Here is a 24537-nt window from a genome sequence, read left to right on the forward strand (position 1 = left end):
CCCAACCTAAACTGTTCTCTCTAAAATTGCTGCCAGATCAGATCAGATGCCAGATCTGATGGTCTTTTCTCAGATCTCATCCTTTTCAATTCATTTAATACTGTTGACCTGTATTCCTTTCTGGGTTTTTATGATACTGCTCTGTCCTGATTTGCTTCCTACCTGTCTCCTTTGCTTATTTTCAGTCTCCTTTGCTAGGTCATCATCCATTTAAATTCTTTTTCTTTTCCACCTGCAATCTCACTTGGTAACCTCAGTAGATCCTGTGTAGTGAACTATGCGCTCTACATGTTTAGGTCTCCTTGATCTCTGTGTCTAGTCTTAGTCTTTCCTCTGAGCTTCAGTCCCTCATCACCTGTTGACTATTGGTCCTTTCAAAGTGGACGTCATGAAAGCATCTTTATCCAACATGATCTCATTATTTTACACCTGAAACTCTCTCCTTTTCTAAACTTGTCTATCAAGCATACTACTGTCCTTCTAATCTTCCCTGGTTGGCAACTTTCCCGTTATCCTAGATTCCTCACTTTCTCTCCCCATGTAGCAATTAGTTTCTAAATCTTGCATTTTCTAACTTCATTAAAATCTTTTGCACTTGACCCTTTCTCTCCACTCACACAACTGCAGCCTTAGTTCAGTCCCTGATCGCCTGTCACCTAGATCATTGCAATAGCCTTCTGATTGGTCTCCTTGCCTCAAATGACTCCTTATTCCAGTCCATCACATACATTGCTGCCAAAGTAAATTTCAGATTGGCCAGTGTGATTCCCCTCTCCAGTCAACTCCTACCAGATGAACTTCTCTGAGAGCAGATAAATATGGTTGGGGTGTGTGTGTGTGTAAAGACAGATGACATACTGTTACTATAATCCTATAACTGGTACAGACATTAGGAAAAAGAACTTTGGACAGAGCATGTGAAGGAGTGAAGGCAGTGCAGAGCAGTAATGGTGGGAAAGCATAGACTTGTTTGGGTACCCAGTGAGCAGACCAGCTTTGCTAAAAGGTCAAGATTTTGGAGGACCTTGATTGATGGGAAAGGAATCTGGACATTATTCTGTGGACAGTGGGGAAGAGCCACTAAAAAGTTTTTCAGTGGGATAGTGATGTGATATTGGTGGCATTTTTGGGGGAAGGTTAATTTGGCAACATTGTACAATTTAGCATGTCACACATTTTTAATTTAACTGAATAAATGTCCAACCAAATTAAATGCATTTTCAGGTGAAATAAACCTCTTTGAGCTTGATTAATGAATAAATCATTCCCATTCAGTATCATGATACTTTGACTTGAAAAATTAGGTGAAAATATTCCCTTTCTTATATTACCATTAAGTTGAGAACTTGAATTTAATTGTTCAAGGTAAATATTCTTTTAAAGGAGAGAGAGGCTGTTTTCTATTGCACAATTAAATTTTTTCTTGTTCCTCTGTTTTTTTGTTTTTAGGTAACTCATTTTTGCTTACCTCAGCTTCTTCCACTACTCAAACATACCACATCTTATCTTCATGAAGTCTTTGAATTTTATGAAGAGATTCTTACGTGTCGCTACCCATATTCCTGTTTTAAGACTGTGTTCATAGATGAAGCCTATGTTGAAGTAGCTGCTTATGCTTCCATGAGCATTTTTAGGTTAGTATCTGGGTGGAAGTTGGAATGCCTTAATTATGAAATTGTTGTGATCAGTCTGAATTTTCAAATTTGTTATCTTTTCCAATGTGCAAAGTCTTATTTATCTTCAGGAGTAGATATCAAGGTAAAATCTTAATCTCCTGGCGCCCCCCCCCCCCCCTCAGCCCCCCTGTCCTTTGGAAATTATTTGCTTTTCAGAAAGAGTTTTTAAAAATTGAAAGAAAATCTAAAGAAATCTATTTCTAAAGGCAAAAGTGATGTATACCTTCTTTTGGAAAAGTTGACTAATTATTAAGCATAATGGTAACTTGGTATAGTGTACGGAAGATTGAATTTGGAGACAAGGAGACCTGGATTCAGGTCTTTCCACTCCCTCATGCTATTAGTGTGACTGTGGGCAAAGCAGTTAACCTCTCAATGTTATCAGATTATGTTACTGATAACTTAATGATTTAGGTCAGTGGAGTAGGTTTACAGGTTGGGAGTTTTCTATACCAGAAATCATTCTGCACAAAATATAAATATAATATTAAGAAAGGATTTTCTCAGTTTGTGCAACTTAGCTTGGAGATTATGAGGCTGAAAGTAAGCCTGTTTATTTGAATTGGAAGCCAGGAAAAGATGATTTGGAGGCTGATTCCCAATTACAAGCAGATATTTTGGTAAATTTCAGCAAAATTTTTGAAGAGAAGAGAAGTCTTTAGGGCCTTTCTATTATTCTTTACATCCAAGCCCAAATTCTATTTTTTTCCAAAGCATGATTTCAACTTTATTTTGATTGCTTAAATAAAATTGCCTGTTTCTTGTTTTTATAATTACTATTTTTTCTGTTTTCTATTTAGCACAAACCTTTTGCACAGCGCTATGATTATAGATGAGACACCACTGACGAGAAGGTGTTTAGCACAGTCGTTAGCGCAACAATTTTTTGGATGTTTCATATCTAGAATGTCCTGGTAAGTACCTTCAAAGAATGTATAATTAGTGAAGATAAACCTGGAAATATTCTTTTATTACTTTTGACATATAAAATGACAGTTTAGGCAGAATTCATTAAAAAGACAAATTATGGTTTGAAATATTTCTTCTCATAAAATTAAAAATACTTTTTGAAATCAACTTGGCCATTTGAAGTAAGTTCTAAATGAAAGAAGACTAGTGAATGACATTTTAAAAGTTAGATAGTTGTTTATGAGAATAGGGATAACTCTGCTTTATGTTAACCTGTATGAAAGGGAGGGAAGCATGTGCAGGTCAACTTGAAGTAGGACTGGGAGCTTATATCACAAGTATTTGAAAACTATGTTGTCAGCCTGAAGATACACAACCTGGAGAAATAAAGAGTGAAGAGATGAGCATGTATAATTTTTATAGACCTGAGAGGGGTTATAACATGCAAAGTCATGTCTCTCCGTTTGGGAAGAGTCAGCACAATGATGAACATATTAGTTTATTCTTGCACATAGTAGATTTATTCTAGAAGGAATTCCCCTATTCTTTTAAAATCACTCAGGCTACTTAATATGACTGAGGAACTGAGCCTTTGAGAAGGAAAATGAGATAAGGAATTAACCAGGAAAAAGTATACATGTATCAGCCAGTCAGCAAGCATTTGAGTCCTCATTGTGGGCTAGTGTGGGCCTCTGCTAGGGGCTGAGACTTCAAACAAAAAAACAATGATGGAGGGGGCCAAAGCAAAATGTAGAGTTAGAGGGTTTTGTTTTTGTTTGCTTTTCTTTGTATTCCTAGTTGTTAGCACAGTGCCTGGAACATAGTAAATGCTTAATAAATATTTATTGACTGACTGAAAGAGTCATGGAGACCAGAGATAAAGATGTGAAGGGATGTGAAGGGAACCAAGGAAGCCACAGCGCAGGGAGAATAGAACTAGTTCTGTCATTTTAGTAGAAGGTCAGTTAGCATAACATTCAGTAGAGCACTGGACCTAGAACCAAGATAATGAATTCAAATCCAGTTTTAGACACTTGATAGCTAAGTGACCCTTGGCAAGTCATTTAGCTTTTGTCTTCCTCAGTTTCCTCGTCTGTTAAATCAGAATAATAATAGCACCTATTCCCTTTATTGTTGTGAAGATAAAATGAGAAAATATTTGTAAAGCATTTTGTAAACCTGAAAGTGCAATATAAATGCTAGCTGTTATTATTTAATATTAGTAGAGCTGTCTACTAGTAGAATTCCTAAAGTTGGCTAGATAAAGGATATTTAAATGATCTAATTTTAAAAGTTCATGAATGGGGCAGCTAGGTGGCACAGTGAGTAGAGCACTGGCCCTGGAGTCAGGAGGACCTGAGTTCAAATCCGGCCTCAGATACTTGACACACTAGCTGTGTGACCTTGGTCAAGTCACTTAACCCCAATTACTCTGCCTTCCCCCTGCAAAAAAAAAAAAGTTCATGAATGATGATTACTATTCTAGTTTATACTTTTTTTTTTAACATTCAACCTGGTGTATATTTTAAAGTATATTTGAAGAGCAAAAGAAAATTATCAAAACTGTCATTTCTTTAAATACATCTGTTAAAATGGTGTGTATGTGTATATGTTTTGTATTGTTATCAGTAATGAACCCCTTTATTGAAAAAGTGATTAAATCTAGTCTAGTATAAGTTTCTAAGAATTGTTTGTAGATGGCATCCTTGGGATATTTACAGTAAATTTACAGTAGTACAGTAAAATCTCATCTATCCAGAACTCTGTCAACATCATCTGCCCACAGTAGGCCCTGACAGTATTACTGTACAGTAAGATAATGTTCTTGAGGATGATTCTGAATCTTCAAGAAGATGTTAAATACAATATATTTATTTATATATATTTATACATAAATATATATATTTATGTTTAAATATTTATATATATTTACAATATATTTCAATAAATATATTCTGTTGATGAAAGTATGGAAACATTTTCATCCAAAATGTTTAAAATAAATTGTTTGGGTACATATTGGAATAAACTCTGAAAGGCTTATTCTCCAAAGATGCTAGGTATGTTTTTTACTTCAATACACATTGTCTTCTGACTTTGAGGATTTCAGCTTTAAAATTGTGAAAAGTGATTTGTAAGCCTTAATGATCTGTACCATTGTGAGATAATTTAATTAGATGTGGCCATTTTCTATATTTGTGACATGTACTGGCATTAGTTTTTGTTGTAATGAGAGAGATAGTGTGGTGTTGTAGAATGAACAGTGTACTTGGAGCCAGAGGATGTGGATTCAAATCCTAGTTCCAATACATTCTAGCCATGAGACTGTGAGACTGTATCTCTGAACCTTAGTGTTTTTTTTTATCTTTAAATTAGGAATGAATATTCGCACTACTTATGTCACAGAGTTGTTGAAATTATTATGAGGGAAGACCTTGTAAACTATAAAGTGAGCTTTGCTAGGTGAGGCAGCTAGGTGGCATAGTGGATAGAGTGCTGGTCCTGGAGTCAGGAATACTCCTCTTCTTGAGTTCAGATGTGGTCTCAGACACTTAATAGCTGCATGACTCTGGACACTTAACTCTGCCTCAGTTTCCCTAACTGTAAAATGAACTGGATAAAGAAGTGGCAAACCATTCCACTGTCTTTGCCAAGAAAACCCCAAATTGGGTCACGAAGAATATGATGTGATTGAAAAATGACTGAATACAACAGCATACTTTCCTCAGAATAGAGTAGGCATTTTAACATAGTGGATGGGTTGGCCTCTAAGCCAGGAAGACCTGAATTAAGTCATGCCTCTGACACATACTGGCTCTGTGACTCTGGACAAGTTACTTAACCTTTCACTTCTCAAGACCAGTAATTTCAAACTCAGATAGATACGGGTCTCTCTGGGCTGCTTGTTGACTTGGAAAACTACATTGTTTTGTATTTTCATTTATTTTAGTAAACATGTCATAATTTCATTATATTCTGGTCCTGGCTGCACTGAGGAGCAAGTTACAAGGTTAACTCCTCTGTTCTACACAGCCCTCTAAAACTGTGTTAAAAGAAGGTGCTACCTGCATCAGTAGAGAGAGTTTTCTGTGCTAAGTACAGATCCAGTTCCATTCCCTTTTCCTCACAAACAACTCTGAAGTCTTGTTATCTTCATTTTGTAGGAGCTGAGGTGTAGAGAAGTGGTAGAACTAGGCTTCAGAGCTGGGTCTTCTGACTTCTTAATGGCAGTGTTCAGTCCACTACACCATGCTGCCTTCTGCACAAGTGATTTTTCTACTTAGTTCCTTGTCTTTTCACTTCCCAACTCCTAGAATTACTAACTTTGTTTCCAAGTGTGTCCTAACCCCATCCTAGAGAGCCATGCCTTACAAAGAATAAAGAGGAGAGAAAAAGAACAGTTCCGCAAAACTGATCCACACATCAGTCAAGTACCACATTATATGCAAATCTTTTCATTCATAATCCCATACCTTTTCAATAAAAGGAAAGGTACATTTTCAGAATACTTCTTTTGGATTAAGCTTGGTCATAATAACTTCACAGCATTCAAATGATTTCTCCCTGGCTAAATGCTATGGCTCCTGTGCTCCCATTGGTGAGACCTCTCCATAACTGACCATCACCCTTTTACTCTTTGGCCATCTTCAGACCAAACTTCCTGCCTGGCTCTCCAGCTTCCACCCTAAGGCTCTGTGCTTCCATTGGTGAGAGCTTTCTGTTACCAGTCTGACTGAATTACTATACTGTTGCTTCCTGGTCATCCTCATGCCATGCTTCTTGCCTCTAAGTGGGCTCTCTAGTTACTGGTGAAATCCCAGTTCCTAGAACCCTGGGCTCCTGTTGATGTAAGTTCTCCATGCTTACTCCCACCCGGATGTCCTCTCTGACCATTTTTTTGTCATGCCATTGCTGCAATAACACTGCCCCTGCCCCTTCCCCCATCGCCTCAAATGTGGAAATAAGTCATATCAGTCAGTTGCCAATGTCTCTACTCACCATCCCTGTACTCCCTAGTCTCCTAGTAATTAAGGGGACTACTTCCTTATATGTGTTGTTTTCACTTAGGAAAATGAAAACTCCTTAAGTTCAGAGACTGTCTTTTGTATTTGTATCCTGTGTTTAGCACAGTGCTTGGTACATAGCAAGCACTTACTGCTTTTTCATTCATTCCTTTAGCGTTTTTCTTTTTTTCCGATGAACTCTTAATTGTTTTTCCAGTCTTAAGTATCTCCCTACCTCAGTCCATCCTCCACAAAGCTTCCAAAGTGATTTTCCTTAAACACAGATCTGACCATGTGATTTCCCTACTCATTAAACTCCATTGTGTCTCTGTTGCTTCTAGGATAAAATATAAACTTCTGGTTTTTAAAGCCCTTCACAATCTGACCCTAAGATACTTCCTTTCCAGCCCCATTAAACATCATTTCTTTTCCTGAACTCCACAGTTCTGTAAAACTGGCCTACTCTGTCCCCTCATATGTGATATTACATCTCTTTGGTCTGTACGTTTGCACTGGTTATTTCCCCTATCCTTGGAATGTATTTGTTCCTCATAAAATCATTCTCTTCCTTCAAGCATTACCTTTTACATTAAGTCTTTCCTGACCCTACCTCCAAATACTCGTGCCATCTCACTTAACTGTCTAGACTTTAGATACCTTTTGTATTTGTTTTATGTTTATTTTATATATACTTCTGGAGAAGCTACTTCGAGTAATATATAAAGATAAGACTTTGAAGCCAGGAAGATCTGCACCAAGTTCTACTTCTCACACATTAATTGTTTGACCCTGGGCAACTCACTTAACTAGTTAGTGTTTTAGAGTATTCTCTAATACTCTAAATTGCAGAGGAAGAAACCAATCTATATTGGTAGAGAGATTTCTTCATCATAAGAGTTTTTGATTCCAGTGAAATCACAGGTCCAGTCCCTGCCACTGGTTCTATGTACTTCTGTATGTATGTGTTATCTTCCTCAATTCAAAATAAGCTCTTCGAGGGTAGGCTTTGTTTCCTTTTTATTTGAATCCCTAGTGTCTAGCACATACCAGATGATTGATAAACGCTTGTTGAGTTAATTTTCTTGTAATTGTTCTTCATATTTATGTTGTTGTAGTCATCATGTATCTTGTTTTGTTTACTTTGCATCAGTTCATATAACTCTTTGCATAAATTCACTTGTGATGTTAACCATTAGGTTCTGTGGCCTTTTCTCTGTCTCTACTGTTGGTCACTCTTTTCCTAGATACAATTTCTTCTCTTGACTTTTTTTTTAATTTATTTTTTATTTTTAGTTTACAACACTCAGTTCCACAAGTTTTTGAGTTTCAAATTTTCTCTCCCTCTCCTCTCCCGTCCCCCCCAAGATGGCATGGAATCCGATATAGGTTCTACATGTACCTTTGCATTAAACTTATTTACATAATAGTCAAGTTGTAAAGAAGAATTATAACCAATGGAATGAATCATGAGAGAGAAGGAACAAAACCAAAAAAGAGGGGAAAAAAAGGGAGCAAATAGTTTGCCTCAGTCTGCATTCAGACTCCATAATGATTTTTCTGGATGTGCATAGCTTTTTCCATCATGAGTCTTTTGGAGCTGTCTTTGAACCTTGCATTGATGAGAGGAGCCAAGTCTATCAGGGGTTAGTCCTTACAGATACCATGTGTCTCTAATCATGTATAATGTTCTCCTGGTTCTGCTCCCCTCACTCAGCGTTAGATCACGTAAATTTTTCCAAGTTATTATGAAGTCCGTATCTTCCCCATTTCTTATAGCAAATAGTATTCCATTACATTCATATAGCACAACTTGTTTAGCCATTCCCCAATTGATGGGCATCCCCTTAATTTCCAATTCTTTGCCACCACAAAAAGAGCTGCTATAAATATTTTTTGTATATACAGGTCCCTTTCCCACTTGTGTGATCTCTTTGGGATACAGCCCTAGAAGTGGTATTTTTGGGTCAAAGGGTATGCACTTTTTCATAGCTCTTTGGGCATAGTTCCAAATTGCTCTCCAGAATGGCTGGATAAGTTCACAACTATACCAACAATGTAACAGTGTTCCAATTTTCCCACACCCTCTCCAGCATTTATGATTTTCCTGTTTTGTCATGTTGGCCAATCTGACAGGAGAGATGTGGTACCTAAGAGTTGTTTTGATTTGCATTTCTCTAATTAATAGTGGTTTAGAGCATTTTTTTGTATGCCTATAGATATTTTAATTTCTTCTTCTGAAAACTGCCTGTTCATATCCTTTGACCATTTATCAATTGGGGAATGACTTGTATTCCTATAAATTTGACTTAGTTCTCTGTATGTTTTAGAGATGAGACCTTTATTAGAGACACTGGTTGTAAAAATTCTTTCCCAATTTTCTGCTTCCCTCCTTAATCTTTGTTGCGTTGGCTTTGTTTGTACAAAAACTTTTCATTTTTTCTTGACTTTCTTAACGATGGTTACTCCTAATTCAATCTTATTGATACTTTTTAGTTTCTTTCACAAGTTTGTCATGCATTTCCCACATTCTCAACTGTACCCCCCAAAGCCTCTGTATTGAACCCTCTTTTCATTTGGTGATCTCATCAGCTTCTTTATGTTTAATTTTTGCTGTGCAGATAACTTCCAAATCTACTTACTCAGCCCTAATCTACATTTTCATAATACCTACTGTTTGCTGGACCCTCTACTGTGGTGTGACATCTACATCTCCACTCAGTATGTCCATAACAGTGGTTATCCCTTTCTCCCCCACCCCCAAACCCTTACCATCTCCAAACTTCTCTCTCCTTCAGTCACTACTGTCTTAATTATTTTATTTTATAAACTTGGAGTTACCCTAGATTTTCTTCCCTTATACCTTGACAGCAATCCACTGCCAACACTTCTCTATTTTCTTCCCACATCTCTTGTATCCACTATCTTTCACTCACTCAGCTACTACCCTTTTACAGGTCCTCATCATCTGTTACCTGAAATATTGATTATTTTACCTGCCTCTCCTTGTTTGACACATGTATATAACTCTCAAAATAACCTTTTAAGATATGGAAGATTATAGCATTCTCCTGCTCAGTAACTTCTGTGGCTTCTTTTGCATCTAGAATAAAATACATATTTCTTTAGCCTGACATTTAAGGTCTTATGTAATCTAGCTCCATCCTGCCTTTCCAGCTTTATGTCACAATATTCCCATTCATACTATGTTCTGGTGAAACTGGACTACTTGTTCACCAAATTAGACGTGCTGCCTCCTGTCCCACTTTGTTTATACAAGCTTTTGGCCCCTCTTCTTCCTCTCCCCTTCCAGTACCTGGAAAGCAAGCCATTTCTATCTCTGCTTGTCAGAATTCTTTTCCATCAAGGATTGGTTCAGGTGTCACCTTTTCTAAGAAACCTTCCTTAGTCATAGTGCCTTCTCCTTCCTTAAATTGCCTTCTATTACTTATCTTTGTGCATGTTGTATCCCCTCTCTTAACAGCAAGGTCTGTTTCATTTTTGTCTTTGTATCCTGGTGCTTAACATACTGCCTTGCATATAATTTAGTAATTGTTTATTGAATTGGTTGAATTGAGTTTTCAGGTTTCTCAAAATTCTTCCGTTTCCATTCTTTCCTTTCCTTGTCTTTGATTCATTTGGCACACTACACTACTATCAAAATGATACCCTGTAGTATTAATGTGATCGAAGATCTTCCCCACCCGCTCAATATGTCTCAGGTGGACCTAGGTGGGAAAGCTTGATTATATCTTTGTAAGTAGGCCTAAAGCCCCTACTCACTAGGTGCTAAGCTGATGTGGGCGTGAAACCTAAGGACCCTAAGAGGAGTTGCTAAGACCAGAGCCAGTGGTATGTACACTGAGTTCTAGTCAGTCATGAATTCAACCAATTAGAGATCTGAGTTCTAGTCAATTAGATGCTGGCTAGGACCGTATAAAAGGAGAGCCCAGCAGAATTGAAGGAAGCGAATTGAAGGGGAGCAGAACTGAGAGCAGCAGAACTGAGAGGAAGACATTGAGGCAGTGGACATCAGGAGGGCACTGAAGAGCAGACATTGAGAGAACCAGCGTCGGCAGAGCTTCAGAAGAGAGTGCTGAGCGGAGAGTTAGGATTTGTGAGTGATTGTTCACAGGAAGGCCCTAGCAGCGGGGAAGGTTACAGGATGACTTGGTTCCTTGCTATAATACTATATTATAATTTCCTTGTTACTGCATTGAAATGGGCTTACTGGTTTTAAAATATAATTGCTACTATATCGAATTGGGGGTATTGGTTCTTGGATTTGATCTTCTGGAGTCTAAATAAATGTTATACTTCTTTTGCCTTCTACACAGAAAGTTTTTCATACTTTGAGATTCCAAACCATTCAGGCATGTTTGTGGTCATCCTTGAGGTCCTGAACCTTGCCTTACTGATATATACCGTAAAAGCATAGATCTCATTATCTCATTTTCCTTTCAAAATCTTTCAGTGGCCCCTCATTGCCACCCAGTAATATCCAAGCTCCTTAGTATGACTTCTCATTCTGTCCCTGCTTACAGCCTCTTGAGTCTTACTTACTGCAGCTCCTATACACATCTTTCATTCTAACCAAACCAAATTCCATTTCCCACTCCCTCATACACACCACATTTCCCACCTTGCCACCTTTGCTAATGTTCTTCCTTCCATATATATTTGCCTATTGAAATCTTGCCCATCTTTCAAACTGGATCTTATATTAGTGGCACTGTGGCCAGGGGAAAAGTGCTGGCTTTGAAGACAGAGAATCTTGGCTCAAGTTCTAATTCTTCCATTTACTCTGTATGTCCTTGGATAAGGCAATTAGCCTTTTGGGTTCTGTTGCCATAAAAACAAAGGAGTCAGAATTAGATGACCTTTAAGAAGCCTCTTACAGTCCTAAATATTATGAACTTTTTACCCTCAACTAGACAGGTTTTAACCCTCCTCCAAACCTATAGGACTTTGCTTATACTACTTCTTTTATTTAACCTTCTTCTGTGTGCTTTGTATAATGCCCTCCACAAGATTGTAAGGTAATACAAAGTTGTACTGTAAGGCCTTCCTCATATTTGTTTCCCCTGTAATATCTGATAGTGCTTTCTTTACACATAATAGTAAGATTTTTGTTGAATAAATTGGTGGATAGAACTCCATTCTTAGTATTAGCCATTTTTAGTATTAATTCATAATCCAAGAGTTCTTCCTTTATTAAACCCATTTTTTTTTAGCTTAGTGACATGTCATGAAGAGTTGAGTGTTCACAATAACTTCAGATGTTTTTGAAATAGGAAATCATTTTTTCTTCCTAAACATTCCCAGTTCTATTAACCTTTATTTATAGATACTTTTAATCAGTTGTTTGCTGGAACTGATTTTGGTAGATTGGCCTTTTTTATGAAAGATCATTTCTTTTATGTATTGACCTCACAGTAAAGCAGTTATCACATAATGGGTAGGGAATTAACCTTGAAGTCATGAAACCTTGGGCTGGATTCAGGTCTTCACATATATATCGGTGTGAACCTGGGCAAATCACTTCACTTCTTAGTGATCCAGGCAACTCAGAGAACTTACAAGTTGCAGAGAAGGTGCCAGCCTGCATCGGGTATAAGGTACATCCTCACCAGGAATCCCCTGTGCCAGTGAAATCATAGGTGTAGATCCTGTTCCCTGTTGAACTGACATGAGTGAATATTCCTGTCTTCAAAGCTTTAGCAACTCTAACCAGTGTAGGTCATGTAGAAATTGGATGCATACTTCTATATCTTTGATTTATGTTCCTATTCAGATAGTAAGTCTACATGAAGGACTCTGCTCCCCCATTTGAGATGTCTTCCCATGCTCATGCCTAGTCACTAGTAACCATTAATGTCTGTGCCCTCTCGGCCCCTTGTGTATCTGTATGAAGTATAGTTCTATAGATGCTTATCTTTTTGCTTTTCAGAATATTAAATGGTAAAACAAAAAAAAGTTACTCAGATCAAGGATGCTTTACATATGTTGCTTTTCCCTTGTATACAGTGATGCTCACTTGGTTACAGAAAAGAATTAGACTGACTTTAGATTATTTGATATTTCCAAAATAATAATGGTTACTTCTTACTACATGTCCTTTTTTCCAGGTTAGTTTTATAAAAAGGATTGGTAATTTATACTAGACAATTTTGTATTCCGCCCATAACATTTCATCTCTCATCTCTCTGCCTTTGCCCAGCCTGTTCCCGATATACAGTGCCTTCTCATTTCTGGCTCCAAGAATCTTAGTAAAGTGCCAGTTCTTACAGTGGTCCTGTTCTGATTGTTCTGATCCTTAAACCTCTAAGTTGCTGGGATCTTTTTCAAACTCTTCAGTAGACAAGTTGTTTTCTCTTGTAAAAGGTCGATTCCTTGAGAGTAAGCACTGTTTAATTTTTTCCTCGTTATCCTTTGTGCCTGGTCCATAGAAGGCATTTGATTTCTGTGTATTGATGGAATGAATTAGATTTCTGTTCCTTCAAACAGTATGGCGTAATAGATAGGGACCTGAACTGGGAAGAAGAATGTCACTTCAGTCCTTGTCCTGCTCTGCTCTCGTTGACTCTTTAACCTTGGGCACGGCACTTATTCATCTATAAATTGAGGAAGTCCCTTTCAGCTATAAAACTCTTATTCTGCATTGAAGTTATATAATTTCTTAAGCAGTTTGTATGGTAAGGAGAATTGTTAATATTTTTACTTTTATATAGGTCTGATGAGTGGGTATTGAAAGGAATTTCAGGCTATATCTATGGACTTTGGATGAAAAAAACCTTTGGTGTTAATGAGTACCGCCACTGGATCAAAGAGGTAATAACATAATTATCTTCATTATTTGTTGGATGCTTATGTGTGCCTAATACTTGTAAATTATCCATTTGAACCTCTGAAAAGCAGAGTTATTTTTCTGTTCATATCCAAGCAATAAAGTAACCTTTATTTTCGTAACTTAAAAACAGTGTTCATATTATGCTTCTTGGTTACTTTCTAATTTTAATTCATAGCAACACAAAAATTCCTAAGCTTTGTCAAACACCTGGGATATTCTGTGGAAGCATCTGGTTATTCTCACCAACATCAGCCTTAAAAAGTTAGATCTGTCTTAGCATGTCTTAATAGCCAATAATGGTTATATCATTTGTAAATTTGTCCAGACATTTGTTTGGACAAATGAATTAATTTCTCTTTACTGACAGTACTAACTCTTGGAGTATTGAGCTAGATAAGGTTAATTTCTATTTTGGGAAGTGGTGCTTCTTATTGGTCTTAAACTTCCCTTGATTGCGTTTCAAATGGTACTCCATTATTCCAATATTTTAGAATTTGCTGAACAAATAAGTCCATGGATACTTTACATACATAATCTCTGTTGTGTTCCCTCTCAGCCTCCTCATTTTCATATTGAAAAGCCTCAGATTTTTTATTTTTATTTTTTGGTCATTTATAGTAACTTTCACTATCTGATAATTTTGGTGGCCCTTCTTCGTACAATTCAGATTATGGTATATTTTATTTGAGATATAACTTCTAGGATTATGTATGTGATTCTAGACCCGGTACCTGGAGTGTTACCATTAATTTTATGTGAGAATAGTATATTTCCATGTTTCTTGGCAGCAGGTAATCAGACCTAAGAGCAGTTGCCACAGAAACTAAATAAATTCCAACATTTAGGACTGAAGTCCTTTGCTTTTCATTTTGTCAGCAATTAGAGCATTGTTGATGCTGTGCTTAAGTGTTCAGTATAGTTGTAATGATTTCTTCATTAAAATATTTCTCAGATGTTTCCTGTGTCATTGTGAAGTAGGACTCAAGAATTATTAGAAACATTTTTAAACTTTATTGTTGCCTCTTGACATTACACTACAGTCATTTTCACATACATATGTACGAAAAAGATATCTACATACCCATCAACCTCAAATATTCCCTTGTAACAAAGTAAAAAAAAATAAGCAAAATTGACATTGTAACTGCATGTTACACAGCACTTGCCACATTCTACACCCAGAATTTCCCATCCCTTTTAGAGGAAGAAGGCTTATCAGCTTTTCTGCTCTGGGACCAAGATTGGTCAGTACATTTAATCAGAGTTAACTTGCTTTTTAGTACTATTTTAAAATTACATTATTTTAGTTATTGTATATGTTGTTCTCTTGGTTCTGCTTACTTTACTCTGTATCAATTCATTCAAATCTAATATTTCTTTGAATTCCTTGTTTCTTATTGTGAATAGGATATCTCATTGTGTTCATATTCTAGCTTTTTTTTTTTATCCATTTCCAAATTTTTGAACACCTATTTGTTTCCAAATTACTGCTTCCATAAAAAGTGCTGCTATGAATGTTTGGTGTATACATAAGACCTTTCTGTCTTTGACCCCCATAGGTCTTCTGGCCAGTATTAGGATCACCACGTGTGAATAGTAGCTTAATGACTTTTCTTGCATAGTTCCAAATTGTGAAATAAACATGTCCCCTAACAATGTATTAGTATGACTGAGTTACCTGTTAATTTGCAAGACTGAATATTTCTGGCTTTAATCATCTTTGCTACTTTGAAGGGTATGAGGTTAAACCTCAAAATTATTTAAATTTGCATTTCTCTTATTATTGAATTGAAATAGTTCATATGATGAGTTAACAGGCATTTATTAATGCTTAATTTGTGCCAGGTACTGTGCAAAGCACTGGGGATACAAAAAAAAGAAAAAAATACACAGCTCTCAAGGAGCTCACAGTCTAATAGAGGAGACAGACATGAAAATAACCCCTTCTTCTTCTTTCTGACTGCTCTAAAGTTCCTCCTCCAGAAGATATGGCAAAGAAGGAGAAAATGTTTGCTTGCTTAAAACAGTCACAGAGGGTGGTTAGGGCCAAGAGAAAATTTTGCCAGGCCGCTGTCAATCCTAAAGACATAAATTGGAGAAAATTCTTTTTTGCCTCTAATGTATTGCTGCCTGTATTTTATTTGCTTTTGTTTTCTTTGGAGAATAACATTTTTATGAAATGTTTGTTTTGAAAAATTTATATTATGATTCCAGGAAATTAAAGATCATTACACAGGTCTGATATTTTATATAAAAACAAATTATTCATCATGATCCATTTTTATTTTATACTGTTTAGGAGTTGGACCAAATAGTGGCATATGAACTGAAAACTGGTGGAGTTTTACTACATCCAATATTTGGTGGAGGAAAAGAGAAGGATAAGTATGTTTATTTAGCAATAAGATGTTATAAGCTATGTTTTATTAGGTCATTAGTATGTTCTGTATGTGTGGTGAGAATTGAATCCCAAGGCAGAGTAGTAACATGTAATAATGATCCTCAAACACATGAGTAATCCTTCATTTTCTATTATTACTTAACTCATTAGTCCTTGGTTTTTTTGCTGTTATTAATATGATTGTAAAATACTGTTTTAAGTGAAAAAAGAAAAGATATAATATTTTTACTTTTTAAACAAGTATTATTATTTCATTGAAAAATATAGCCTCTGGGGGCAGTTAGGTGGCGCAGTGGATAGAGCACCAGCCCTGGAGTCAGGAAGACCTGAGTTCAAATCTGGCCTCAGATATTTGACACTAACTACCTTGTGTGACCTTGGGCAAGTCACTTAACCCTGATTGCCCCACCAAAAAAAAACAAACTCAAAACAAAAGTATAGCCTCTGTCATTTACTTCTTTTTCTACCATTTCCTGATTTTTTTAGTGTAGATTCCACTATCTAATCCTAGTTTAAAACTTTAACTGAGTTATTGAAACAAATGATTGCCAAGGATTTTATTAAAAATGGAATCTTAGCTTGGTGGCCTGAGTGGCTCTGGACAGAGTTATGTTAGAGTGAGTTTTCAGTGGTATCATAAATACCACCTGAGCCACCTGATACCACCTGATTATAAAATCAGAAAGAAAGTTGTTTTTCTATCAGGATCACCTACGTTGTTCACATAGCATACCTTGTGTTTCTGGGTCCTTGCTACTTAAGATAGCCATCACTGTAGCAGATAAATAAAAAGGATTCCACTAATGCCATGTAGTTGCTTTCCTACTCTGTTGTCTGAATGAAATTATATTCTTTTTTGACATAACCCTTCCTATGTAGTTGTCAGCTTATTATTGTAATGTATTATGCGATTTGTAATGTTTTTAAAATGTAATACTCTGTTATTTGTTTGTAGTCCAGCTTCACATCTACATTTTTCAATAAAACACCCACATACTCTTTCCTGGGAGTATTATACTATGTTCCAGTGTAAAGCTCACCTTGTAATGAGGTTGATTGAAAATAGAATAAGTATGGAGTTCATGCTACAGGTAAGTGTATTAATGCATTTACGTATTTGATGAATTGCTCTACATATATATATATTTTTGCCGGGGGGGGGTGGAATTTTTGCGCTGTGAGATAGTCACAGTAACTTACTTTATGGTCTGAATTTTGTCATTAGTAATATTAGCAGAGTTATTTGGTAGCTTCAGTTTCCTCATGTGTAAAATGAAGATAACCATTCCTATCATAGACTCACAATAGGAAAGGATTTCCAAGTGTAGTTGTTAAATCATTGTATTAGAGTCTTAGGTTTTCTAAGTAGGAATACGTTCTACAATGTCCATGATAAATGGTATTTGCCTTTCACTCAAAGACCTCCAGTGATTCAGAATCCACCACATTCTTAGGCTTTGCATCTCACTGACAAAAATTTACTCTTTGCAACAACCACTGCCTTTACTCACTATAGGATTGTTGTGAAAATAAAATGAAAATACATGTTAAAATTCTTTCAGCAGTAAGAATGTTAAAGAAATGCCTTTTTTTTATTCTCTAACCAGTTTTGAGGCATTACATGGAATGTTGATAATGTCACCAACAAGATAATGTCCTGACAGGTTTTAAATCCCAGCAGTAAGTGTTGTTTAAACAAAACATACTTTTTGGGAAGTAGAGGGGAGCCTTTTGCTAATGCCTGCCCCATGTTTAGTCAATATTTTATGTAAATACAATCAGAATTATGGAATATCAGAGCAGGAGAGAATGTTAATCTTTCCTAAATACCTCATAGTTCTGAAGAGGAAACTGTCACGTAGGCTGTTTAAGTTATTTGCCCAAGGTCACCCAGCAAGGGAGTGACAGATCTAGGACTGAAGTTTGAGCTGCCAGTCTAGCAATTTTCCCTTGTTCATGATCTTGCTCATAGGCCCTCTGATGGTATAGAAGGAGCAGCAGAGTTGGGGTAAGCACCCCTGGGTGTGAATCTTAGTTTCTGTACCTAGGTGACCTTAGGCAAGTCATTAAACTTCCAGGAGTGTCAGTTTCTTCATGTGTAAAGTGGGAATAATTCTATTTGTTTATTTATATAGGATTGTTCCGTGAGTCAAGCGCATTAAAACTATAAAGTATCTTATAAATTTGAGCTATTATAAATCACCATAGGATGTTGTTATGTATATTATATCATCCTCTCCAATGACCTCTGCTTTTTTGTACTTCTGTCCTTTTCTGTTCACGTCTGTGCGTTTTCCTCATGCTTTGCCTGGCCTTTAGAGTATAAAGAATGGAAATATTAATTGAAGGATTGGTCATGATGAAAGACTCTAATTTAGTATGTCCATGAATCCTAATGGCTATTTTCAACTTTGTCTTAAAGAATGGTCAGGCTATACAGATGTTTTGCATGCAGTATAAGAAACAAACTAATGGCATTATTCATTACTAGGACTGGAAAAAGCCTTAGAGACAATTCAGTTGTGAGCTAGCCCATCCCTATGATACAGGGGGAAACTAAGGCCCAGAGATAGGAGTAGATTTGCCCATAGTAATCATTGTCTTCTCAACAAGCTTAATTTTTGTGAAATATAAATAATGCTTATGTTTGTGAGATTTTTCTTACCCATTTTGTTTAAATCCTGAGCATGTGATTTCATCTCTCTTCTAATATTCTGTGAAATAGATTCAGGTTTTATACATTTTGACATATTTTATATACATATTAATAATTTAACATGTATCACATGTTTCATTCATGATAGTGTAAAATGATTTTTATTATTTTGATAAGAATTATGTAAAGAAGCAGTAAAGCCCTCTTTCACTGCTCTCTTGCTTTGCTACCTCCTCAGGGCCTAGATGTCAGTCTAGTTCTTGCAAACTGAGGGAGGCTCTGGAAAGGCTTCCAGTGTTGGGTCCTTAATGGACTGGTCCAAGGACCTGTCCTCTTTGTTTGGGGTAATCTCATCACCAGTTTGGCCAAAGGAAGTTGAATTTTTGAGTTGAGACTACTCTTGTAAACCATTTACCAAGTTATAGATGAGCTGAGATCTGCATTAATGGGGAGGATGCACCTACCCCAGTGAAATGTATGGGCCCTTGAAGTATTAAAACGATATGTGATGAAGTAGGTATAGGATTTAAAAAGTTCATTTTATGTCATTTAAACCTTCTGATTAATACTTTTATTTTATAGGTTTTTAACAAACTACTGAGTTTGGCCAGTACAGCTTCATCTCAGAAATTCCAGTCACACATGTGGAGTCAAATGTTGGTTTCCACATCTGGGTTTTTAAAATCCATCTCCAATGTCTCTGGCAAAGACATCCAGCCTTTAATAAAGCAATGGGTGTATCCTTTTCAACAGTGATGGGTACTTTAAAAATGTGTGGGGAAAATCTTTCACATTACTTAGGAAGAAGGTTCTGAAGTGACTAAATACTAAGTAGTATTAGAGATAATCATGAACTGTAATTAAATTTCTTTCACAGAGTAAATTAGAATGTAATCATTTAAATTTTGCACCTGGCATGGGGATGTAGTATTCTTTAATCAGTTAAAAAAAAGTTTAAAAGAATTGAAATGGGGTTGGGAGAAAAATTCCACTAGAGGGATCTCTAGGATAACTTGGAAAGGTCTGTATTTTGGTATATTTTCAGATTTGTTTTCCAGTAAATCGTTCTATCATTAATAGACTTTGGTATGACTTGGGTGGTATGTTGGAGGAATGTATTTTTTTAGTATTGTTATTTCATATTAGTAGTCTAGTAGTATAATTTTGGTTCTCTCAAAATGCAAATTTCTTTTTTACTCTTTGAGAATCTTTTCTTAGCCTGAGGAAACATTTTGGGGAAAATTTTAGAATATTTCCTCACCTGATATATAATAAAGTATGCTATGACTCTTAAAGATGGATTGGAGCCCTGCTAACAGAAGGGTAAATATTTTTGTTTAGTTTATGATCATTTTCCATTGAAGTTTTCCTATATAATTTTCAGAGACCAGAGTGGTGTGGTAAAATTTTATGGAAGTTTTGCATTTAACAGAAAACGAAATGTTCTCGAATTAGAAATAAAGCAAGATTATACCTCTCCTGGAACCCAGAAATATGTGGTAAGATTATTTTTCTAAAAGCCTTTATAGGTCTCTAAACATAAATTGTATATTCTCTATACATAAATTATATATTCTTTTATGTCTTAATATATACTGACTATGTAATTCTGGACAAGTCACTTGATCTGTAGATGCCCCAGGCAAGTCTCATACTTTATAAGTGCAGAACAGAATACAGAGTTTTCCTCAGTGGAAAGACCTTACTCTGATGAAGTCAAAGTTTGAATCTTTAAAAAAAAATTAAAGTCTTGATAAATATTAAGACATGTTTTGTTCATTTTCTTTTTAAAGGAGAACTGTCATTGAACAATGTGTCTTCTTTTTAAAGGGCCCTCTTAAAGTGACAGTGCAAGAGCTAGATGGATCTTTTAATCACACACTGCAAATTGAAGAAAACAGCCTTAAACATGATATACCCTGCCATTCTAAAAGCAGAAGGTAAGTATTAACACATATATTGCCGACATTTACATTTAATTTCAGGACTTGAAATGAAGAGTTTAAATACTTCTGCTTGGATTGTATTTTTTAATAAAGGAAACAAACTAGTATGGAGTATATTTTATTTAAATATAACATTATTAGACTTCCTTTCTATGTGCTACTCTCAGAATACTATTGTGTTTATTTTAAAAAAATACTTAACATTTATATAGAATAAGGAAATGGTAAAGAGGTGCTTTTTGGTCATAGAAATTTAAATAATTTCAGACCTAGGAGAGATTTAAAGAAGACAGATGTGACTGTCTTCTATTATTTTATGCAAAGGACTGACTAGGGAGAGTTGATTAAAATGACAGTAAGAAGAGAATTGAGATAAGGCTAGAAAAAGAGTAAGGCGTAGATTTGTGGACAGTATATGAGATGTGTCTTTATAGCTATGGATTATGGAAAGTTCTTGCAAACCAGGAAGAAAATATGTAAGCAACAATTATAATAATGTAAATGAAAAGAATAATAAAATGAAAGTAAATGCAATGTAATTATGATAGCCAAGTGTGGCCCCAGAGCCTTGAGAAAATATACCTTGCTCCTTTGATTGCAGAGGTGGAGGGCTAACCTCCATATCAATTAAGTTGGTCAGCATTCTTGTCCTACATATTCTTGTCAGAAGCAGATAATGTGTTGTTTGGTTTTGCTGACTGTTTCAGCAATCCAGCTAGCGGCTGCTGTGGGGGTGAAAAACCAACAGCAACCAGCTCACAGAACGCTGCAAGCCCAGGTTCTTTTGATCTGCTTTACTAAGGAAAACAATGTTAAGGGGTTAACAATCTTACTTTAATCCAGCATACAAAAACCATTCACTTAGTTCAGAGGAAAAAGCCAGCACCCTGAACTTCAGAGCAAATACAAGCAAATCACAAACAGACCAAATACAATTTATAGTTACCAAGAAAACCATCAACCTCTGAGTTCCTCTGGAAGGCCCTTAGAGTGGCTGCCCAGAGTCCTGCGCCTCCAGGAGTGAGAGCCTTAAGCAGATAACTCTGTTCTCTCTTTTTATACAGTTTCAGACATCATCAAACGTCATCTGAGCTTGAGAACCTAGGCTCTTACTATTGGCTCTGGAGTTAGCACCTCCCTTCATTGACCCCACTTGGAGCCCCACCTTAGTTACCAATTCACACCCACATATGCTTAGCACCTAATAGATAGGGGTTTAGGGCCTGGGGTTTAGTGCCTAGTAAGGCTCAATCAAAGACTCCCAACTTAATTGATATTACACTGACTTAATTCCTTTTTCTTTTTTTTAATCTTTATTACAATAGAGGGCTCATTAGGGAGGAGAAATTAATGTGATGTGAAAACAAAATGTCAATAAAAATAATAATTTTAAGAGCCCCCACAGTTTTTCCCATGTGACCCTTCTCTCTGTCCATGTATTCCTGCAGCCATTGACTTAATGCCTGAAAACTCTCAAAGACATGACTTAGTTCTTACTTGGGATCGTAGGGTCATAACTTTAGACCTGGAAGGGACCTCCAAGGTCCCGTCCTCCAGCTGCCTTCCCTTTACATTAGAAGTAACTTAGACCTGAGGAAATTAAGAGACTTGCCTGAGATCATGTGTGTAGGAAGGTTCTGGGACTGAAAAAACTCTTACCTCTTCTCTATATTTCAAATGTTTTAGCCTTTGATTTCCACTTCTTTCATAACGCATTCATTTGCATAATGATATTTGTATTGCGTTTTTGTTCCAGCACTGCTTACTTAGATTAAGAAGTAGGCAAAGATTATAAAATTCATAGCTAAGAGGTCTTAACCTTTAGCCAGGCTCATACTTAGATTAGCAGCAGTTTGTTGGAAGTTTGGATTTCAAGGGAGAGAAAAATAAAGTTACACATCTTACCTACTTCTTGTAGTCCTTTTGTCACTTAATATTTTCCTCAGTTTCAAGATGAGAAGCATGCAGGCCATATAAGAAGTCAGAACTATTAATATCTCCTAGCTGAACTGAGTCTCTGTATTAGAACAAAATTTTTTTCAGGTACATTCTTCTGCATTCACATTTATCTGTCATTTCTTTCAAGCTGTTATCTGTAGTGTCACTGTCAGAAATCATTTTAATGTCTACCTTCAGGAGATACTTTGTTGACATTATGCATAATGAGTTAATAGATATATGGTGCCTGCTCGCTGGAAGCTTGCTATCTAGAATATACTGCTGTTGCATCAACTTTGTCAATTAAGTGCTCCAACAGAAGTTAGCATTTGTATACATAGATACAGAATGACTGATGAAATCATTGATCAGAAATAGTTCGGCACCTTAACCTTTAACTTTTTTCTTTTTCCAATATAGGAATAAAAAGAAAAAAATTCCATTGATGAATGGTGAAGAAGTTGACATGGATCTTTCTGCAATGGAGTAAGTTAATAATTTGATGCAAAAGATCTATCTGTATCCATATTTGTTTTATCTAAGGACCAAAACGTAATAATCTCCTGAATTGTAACAGAAACATTAACTTCTATCTGTTGTTTTATGGTTTTATTTTACACCAATTGATTCTGGTTCTTTTTTCTTTGTCTAATTAGTCTTCTTTCCTATATTTTAAAAAGCACTTGTGGTTGCATACTAAAACTTATAGTATGAGCTAAAAATAATTTTGATGCCATATTATCACTTTGATTTGAGTAAAGGTGATGTCTCTGTGATTTTTGTGGCAGCTAAACCAGTTAATTAAATAAAATAGAACTTTTCCCTTCTTAGTCACTGGTTTATATCCAGAAAGGTGGTAATAGCTGCTGGCCACATTCAGTTACATGGCTTTGTGAAGAATGTGGGTTCAGTCCTTTTTGTACCCAGCGCAAAGCTGTTCATAACAGTTGGTCTTCTCTCTGCAGTTTTAGTACAGAAGTGAAGGCCTGAAGGGGCTTGGAGATGAAAGGACCCTTTTGTATATGTGATAAGATGATTCATTTTACTTCCAATACCATTGATGTGGGATATGTTTAAAATGTGTTTATATGGAAAACTCAGAATTCTGAATTTGTCTAAAATATCATTGTTAAAAGGGAATTCTGGTTTGTTAATGTCTCATTTTAATTTTTCTAACTTTATCAGATTGCAGCTTTTAAAAAATGTGTTTATTTCTATCTTTTTGTTTAGTGCCGATTCTCCTTTGCTGTGGATAAGAATAGATCCAGATATGTCAGTATTGAGGAAGGTCGAGTTTGAGCAGTCTGACTTCATGTGGCAGTATCAGCTTCGGTATGAAAGAGATGTTGTCGCACAAGAGGAATCCATTTTAGCTTTGGAAAAATTTCCCACTCCAGCCTCCAGACTTGCTCTGACAGATATATTAGAGCAAGAACAATGTTTCTACCGAGTAAGAATGCTGGCTTGCTTTTGCCTTGCAAAGGTGAGACTTTTTAACATAGAAATAAAATAAAAATTGTGACCTATTCTCAGTTTTTTATCATAATTTTAAAATTCTCTTGATACACTATTTCAAATACTTTTTCCAGGTACTTTTAATATTGCTGGTTTGAAAATAGTATCATTATTTTGGTTTGAATAAAAGATACCAGAATAAACTGTTGCAGTTGTCAAAACTGAAATGTCAGACTTTAAAACAAGGAGAGATTTTTCCACATATTATGTGTTTTATAGATCTAAAACAATTTTTTTCTTTTTAATGTAGAGAGGTAAATATACCTTGGGTGGGGATTTTCTTACCTTTTCCAGACCCATATTTTCACATTAGAAGGTTAAAATCCATCATCATTCATATTTAGAATACTATAATAACTATAATTTCATTTTCATTTGGGCACACTAATAAGTGCCAGTCTGTTCAGAAGGTGTTGGAACTAGGAAATATTGCATAATGAAGAATAAGCATTTTTGTTTGGACGCATAAAAAAAGCAAAGAAAAATTTAAAAAGCAATGGATAAATAATTTAAGAACATTTCATTATGTAATTATATTTTTCTAATTGAAGGAATGTGTTGTTACTTTGTGAAAGACATCTTGCATTAAGGCCTAAGTACCTTTGTTTCTGTCCATTATTGCATTAGAGTTCTGTATACAATAAA

The 24537-nt window shown here is 35.9% G+C and overlaps 1 protein-coding gene across 2 annotated transcripts in view; it reads left to right on the forward strand.

The window, feature by feature from the left end:
• Nucleotides 1-24537, forward strand: part of TAF2 (TATA-box binding protein associated factor 2) — a 97368-nt gene that overhangs the window by 18415 nt on the left and 54416 nt on the right. For both annotated transcript variants that reach the window (XM_036762678.1, XM_036762686.1), the window contains exons 7-16: nucleotides 1450-1634; nucleotides 2477-2590; nucleotides 13318-13417; nucleotides 15736-15821; nucleotides 16793-16928; nucleotides 19076-19230; nucleotides 19878-19992; nucleotides 20324-20433; nucleotides 22798-22863; nucleotides 23608-23860. In XM_036762678.1, coding sequence (XP_036618573.1) covers nucleotides 1450-1634; nucleotides 2477-2590; nucleotides 13318-13417; nucleotides 15736-15821; nucleotides 16793-16928; nucleotides 19076-19230; nucleotides 19878-19992; nucleotides 20324-20433; nucleotides 22798-22863; nucleotides 23608-23860 — 1320 coding nt within the window. The remainder of the gene's footprint in view (nucleotides 1-1449; nucleotides 1635-2476; nucleotides 2591-13317; nucleotides 13418-15735; nucleotides 15822-16792; nucleotides 16929-19075; nucleotides 19231-19877; nucleotides 19993-20323; nucleotides 20434-22797; nucleotides 22864-23607; nucleotides 23861-24537) is intronic.

This window comes from Trichosurus vulpecula, chromosome 1, assembly GCF_011100635.1.
Source record: "Trichosurus vulpecula isolate mTriVul1 chromosome 1, mTriVul1.pri, whole genome shotgun sequence".
NCBI classification, from domain to species: Eukaryota; Metazoa; Chordata; class Mammalia; order Diprotodontia; family Phalangeridae; genus Trichosurus; species Trichosurus vulpecula.